The sequence below is a fragment of the Contarinia nasturtii genome, unplaced genomic scaffold, assembly GCF_009176525.2.
Source record: "Contarinia nasturtii isolate CC-2019 unplaced genomic scaffold, AAFC_CNas_1.1 Cnas_scaffold_6182, whole genome shotgun sequence".
In the NCBI taxonomy this organism is placed as follows: domain Eukaryota; kingdom Metazoa; phylum Arthropoda; class Insecta; order Diptera; family Cecidomyiidae; genus Contarinia; species Contarinia nasturtii.
In genome coordinates this window covers 1-5877 of record NW_022203440.1, presented here as the reverse complement: position 1 = coordinate 5877, position 5877 = coordinate 1, and the positions used below count along the sequence as shown (strand labels likewise).

General features: G+C 33.2%; 1 protein-coding gene across 1 annotated transcript; it reads left to right on the top strand.

Moving 5' to 3' along the window:
* Window positions 1-1147: 1147 nt before the first annotated feature.
* Window positions 1148-2606, top strand: LOC116351743 (tubulin polymerization-promoting protein homolog). The gene is made up of 2 exons (XM_031783884.1): window positions 1148-1671; window positions 1745-2606. The coding sequence occupies exons 1-2, from the start codon at window positions 1288-1290 to the stop codon at window positions 1925-1927; spliced, it is 567 nt and encodes a 188-aa protein (XP_031639744.1). The 5' UTR covers window positions 1148-1287; the 3' UTR covers window positions 1928-2606.
* Window positions 2607-5877: the final 3271 nt, after the last annotated feature.

The following is a 5877-nucleotide window of genomic DNA, read 5'->3' as shown; positions in this document are numbered from 1 at the left end:
TATAACAATGTCTTTTAACGAAGGCGAGTATAACGTGCGCTTTATTAGTAACGTATTCTATATGCTCAGAAAAATTCAATTTTGAGTCTAGCATTACTCCCAGGTCTCGAATACTGTCAGTTCTTGCAATAGGCACTCCCCCAATAAAGTAATTCATGTGCAAGTTAATCTTTTTTATCGAAAACGTCATATTTTACATTTCATTGCATGAACTGGCAAATCATTGTCTTCACACCATGTTATGAAATCATCAATTGCTGCTTGCAGAGTAGCTGAGTCATTCGGCGTCTTGATAATATGCGCGATTTTCTTGTCGTCGGCAAAGTTTAGTGACAATGAGCTAACTATGTGGTTGTCGGAATCATCGAAGAAAATTAAGAACAGAATTGGGCCCAAAACTGACCCCTGTCCCACCGAAGATGGCACGTTGAAGCTTTCCGAGGATTCGGATCCCACTTTTACATATTGAGTTCGATTTGAGAAATATGATTCGAACCATTTGAGTACTGAATTACTAAGTGGAAAGCGAGCTATCTTCCGTATAAGTTTTCGTTGGTTCACAGAATCAAATGCTTTTTTTATATCAGCATAGAATACATCTACTTGATTTTTGCCCTCGAATGCGTGTTGGATATATGATGTGAATTCCAATAAATTCGATGAAATATTTCTATTTGGCACAAAACCATGCTGATTCCTTGATAAGCGCGGATAGACCACCAATTTGAGTTGATTGTGGATTATTGTCTCGTATATTTTTGCAAATACTGACATTACAGTCACACCCCTGTAGTCATATTGTCACAAACTTCGATTAGTACTCAGAATACGCATTAGAGGTGTTGTTAGTTACAAGGTTTATATAGGAAATCCTATACCATGATCGGACTTCGGGTCATTCCAAAAGAATAGTTTAGTGTGAAATTTGTTTGTAGCTCGAGACTTAATAAGACTCGGTTATTGTTCCTCAATTTTTTTTTGAACGAATAAATTAAAATATCCCAAAAATTGGTTTTGAAAAATACCACTTCCATTGGTCTTGTCAAAGAGTAAACAAGCCTTTTGTGTCTGTGTACAAAGATAGTCGAGCGATGGCGATGCAGTGTGCACGTAACGAAATATGACTTATTTTTAAGTTATAAAAATATTTAGCTCACTATTTTGATGTGGTGGTATTCCCTGAAACATTCACCAATGATTCATTGGCAATGAAAAGTTTAAAACTCAGTTAATAAAAAAATACTGCTGGTGAGACTTTTTTACTTTTTGTTTTGAATTTCAGATTGAATGAGAATGGCGGCTGATGCACCAACTATAGATACATCTCTTGCAAACCTGTCAATTGAAGAGAATGGCAAATGTAATGGCGCTAATCCCGAATTCAAAGAGCAATTTAAAGCATTCTCGAAATTTGGTGACACGAAATCCGATGGTAAATTGATTACACTATCACAAAGTGATAAATGGATGAAACAAGCAAAAGTCATCGATAAAAAAATCACAACCACCGACACCGCCATTCATTTCAAGAAGTTGAAATCATTAAAAGTTGGTTTTGTTGACTATAACAAATTCCTCGACGATTTGGCCACGACAAAGAAAGTAGATTTGGCTGAAGTTAAAAATAAATTGGCTAATTGTGGGTCGCCGGGTCTCGCTCAAATTTCCAATGTGAGTCATTATTTGGTTAATTTTCGATTCAATGATCAAAAGCGTTGATATTTAAAAAAAATGATTTTAACAGAATGGAAAGGCGGCTGCTGCTATAAGTCGATTAACAGACCCATCGAAATATACAGGTTCGCACAAAGAACGTTTTGATGAAACAGGCAAAGGAAAAGGAATTGCTGGGCGAAAAGATATCGTTGATAATGCTGGATACGTTTCAGGATACACGCATAAAGATACCTATGATAAAACACATTAATTATCTTTTTAAGCAAAAACTCAGCCTCTTTCTATATTTTCGTGCAACTATTTTTTAATGTCTTATTGAGAGATACAAAACATAACCTTTTCTCTTTGATTGAATTATATATGATCGATTCCTTTATGTTTAAGTATCATTTTTTTGTTTGTTTTTTTTTTTTTGTTCAAATAAATATTTGTATTTTAACGCTATAAACATTCGAAGTGAAAATCATGTTTGACCAGAGATGAATGAATCAATCTCCAAAATCATTTTGAATACAAAGATTGCAATATCTATTGAATATATCGAGAAGAGATTATGTTATTCGGCGCTTTTGGCTGAGTAATGTCTAAATAAAAACATACTCTCCTCTCGATATTTTCAATAGATATAATCATGTTCATATTCACATTTAAAAATAAAACAAATAGACATTAACCCTCCTAGGTATAGAAGGTGAAAAAATTGAATAAAAATCTAATGGTAAGTAAATTAAAAAAAATCAAAATTTCTCGGGCAGATTATTCGTATAGAAGTTTATAATTCATGTGCATACTGTTTCTATCATAAAATAATTGTATATGTTGTGGACATTTGATAAAACCAAATCTCACCTAGAACGTATAGTGGCGGTCCATTGGATGACTCATATAAACATTAAAAAATAAAACAATTCAAAACTATCAACAATGCACATTCTGAATTTTGCGTTATAAAACGGTGCATATAGAGAAGATTCAGCAATGTAGCAAAGAATAAAAAAGAAAGAAAGTGTGTATATGTGTATATAAGCTAAGACACAGAGACATGATTCGTTCGCTGTCGATCAAAAGTGTGGGTTCTGAAGATGAAATCAATACATTTTATAACAGCACAAAAGGTGGCGTTGATCATTCAGATAAACTGTGTCATAGCTATTCATGTCAACGAGGCAGAAATCGTTGGCCTTTCTTCATGAACTTGATCAATGTATATGGACTCCACATTGTGGACTCGCTGCGTTCATTGTTTATAATGCAAAACATGGAATTACACGAGATCGATATTCATTTCAACGCAAGAAATTGGTGTATGATCAAATAGCACGCAGATCTACTTATGGATTTAATAAAGCGCATCGAGCTGTACTCAGCACAGTTCAACAGCACCGTCAACTTCAACAAAGCAAACCAAACAAGATAAAAAAAGTGTATGTCATTTATGTCCCACTAAAATCAATAGAAAGACGCGAACACAGTGCAGCAAATGTATGAAAAATGTTTTTGGTGAACATTCCGAAAGAATTGTGATGTGTACGAACTGCACCAAAAAGCGTCCGTATGAAACTGCATCATCAGATTCCAATTAATTTTGTCATAAATTATTTATTTTCAACCTTTTTTCCCATTTAAATAAAATTATAATGAAAATTTCAACAAAAAATAAAATGTCTTACATCCGTAAGATGAACTTTTCTGCACTGTGATCCATAACATGCATTTATTACAAATATTTTACTCAAAGAATTCACGAGAAAACTGAATCTGACATTAGTTTTACGATACAAATAATTTTCGAAGCACTTTTCATACAAAAACTACTAAAAATGGGAATTTTTATATCGCAGCCATGCCTATATGATATCGTAATCATGTGAAAATTTGCAGAGGTTATTTTTTTCACAAAAAGTTAACATTCTGAAAGTTTGTAGAAATTTCAATACATATTAAGGGTACTTCCCATACAAAATTTCGTTTTTGAGCGAAAAATCTAAAATTTTGTTCGGGAGGTACCCCTAACATGCGTTGAAATGTCTTCAAACTCTCAAAATGGCATTTTTGTGTGATAAAAATAACCTGTGCAAAGTTTCAGCTCATTACGATATCATACAGGCATGGCTTCCATGCAAAAATTCAATTTTTTTGACATTTTTGTATGAAAATTGTGTCGAAAGTTGTATCGCAAAACTAATGTCATATTCGGTTTTCTCGTACCCCAAAATCCCCAATACACATTTTTGAGTGTTTAAGTATACATTAAATATCACTTTTGGAAGAAAAATTGAATTTTTCCCATGGATGGCCATAGGCATCACACCAGACATGACACTTCACTCTGTCAACCAAAGTCGCTCAAAATCTAATGGTTTCTATTCTTCGGCACCCCCAATTATCCTGTGAAGTCATATTTTGAATTAATTTTCTTGTTTGAAAGTTATCGTGTTAACAAATTTTTGCGTACAGCGTACAGCGTACCACGCACATACATTCGGACATCGAAAAAACGCTAGATTCGTGTTCCCTGGCTCCTAAAACACCCAGAAAACATGTTTTTTGGGGGTGTTAATTTTTCGACCGATTCCAATACTTTACCTTACACACTAGGTGTGTGCGGAAAAGTAAAATATATAATTTTGTTCATTTCATAGACTTTTCACACATTTTGTAGGGGCGGTCCAATGGACCGACTCTATCCGTTCAAGTTTTGTTTTTACTCTATACCTAGGAGGGTTAATAATAAAAACATTATATCGAAAATTTAAATTTTACAACACAACAAGTTTTTTAGTGAAACAAATGATTTTTTATTTGAACTTCAGATTGGAAATCCTTATTTTATATTCTGCTTCATTCTCTTCCGATTTCCAAAAGATGTTTTTCCAAACTGCATGGATTATGTCCTTAAGTATGAATAAGTTTAAAATTTTGATTAATTATGTTTTTAATATATAAAAATTGTGTTTGCAAATTACTCAGCTGTTTATGGTCTATTGTTAATATAATTTTATTACTACAAATTTATTCAAAGCAAAGTATTGTTTTTTACTGCTACAATGTCGCGATGCCAGACAGTGGTGGTTTGCATTGCAGTCGGCATCTATTCGTTAGCGGCATTTAGATACCAATTTTTGATGTCTTGTGCATTAATACGACGCTCTTCTCGTGCTCTCAATACGATGATTCCATTCATATGCCACAATTTCCAAATAAAATGTCAGTCGTTGAGAGTAATGTGATGTTAAATTGCATATTACATTTGTTGTGTATGTTTCGACAATGTAATTGTATGCATTTCCTAGTCCAGATCTTGTTGGCCAAATGAATCGTGTTGGAATCAAACGTCGAAAATTATCTGGAACCATACCACCGATATTCTCAGCAAGAACTGATAGAAAACAATTTTCGATTACTTCAATTCCTTTCTTATTGAAAAATTCGTTGTCGTCATCGTCCATGGCTTTATTCACTTTGTATAAAAAAAAACAACGATGCGAGGATGTAAATACGCATTGCTAATACACAATAATCATGAATTAATTCAATGAACACGGCGCGATATTTTTGTCGAATTTTAGATGCTACATCAATTTTTCTAGTGTGAAAATTTAAAATTTTTGGGTCACCGCGGTGGCCTGATGGACCTCTCCTCTCTATTTCGACTATCAACTGACACACACGACTCTCAACTGTAGTAACTGCCAGCACAACAAGCCCACCGCATCACACATACATTGAAAAATTAAGTGATTTTACCTCGAGTTGATCAGAAGAAAAGAATGGAAAAAATGTAAATTAATCAATGCGTAATGGATCGGAATGGAAAATGAAATTAAAAAAAGTATATACTTTATAGTTAAGTAAAGTATATACTTATAGTTTAAAAGCAAAATCAATGACCACAACAACAATATTGCTTAAATTTGGGATTTCATTGTAGCAGTAGTAGTGTTGAGATCGCTGATCACTCTGAAAAAGAGAAAAAATAATATGCTTACTATTTCTAGTATTGAATTCAATTATTATATTGACTATTACGTTGTTTATTTTAAGTAAATAATATTTGTTTTGTTCAATTTTTTCCTATAATTGACGGCCTTAGAAGGAAACAATAACATACAGAACATGCTGCAAATAATACTAATACAAATTTTATGTGAGCAAAAACCAAATATATAAAGAGACAGCGCAAAAGGCAAATGCAAAACC

What these genes read in the sequence shown, in the direction of transcription:
- LOC116351743 (XM_031783884.1), top strand. Translation starts at nt 1,288, where the DNA reads ATGAGAATGGCGGCTGATGCACCAACTATAGATACATCTCTTGCAAAC. An exon ending in GTCTCGCTCAAATTTCCAAT is followed by an intron (nt 1,672 to 1,744) that starts GTGAGTCATTAT and finishes TGATTTTAACAG; the next exon opens with AATGGAAAGGCGGCTGCTGC.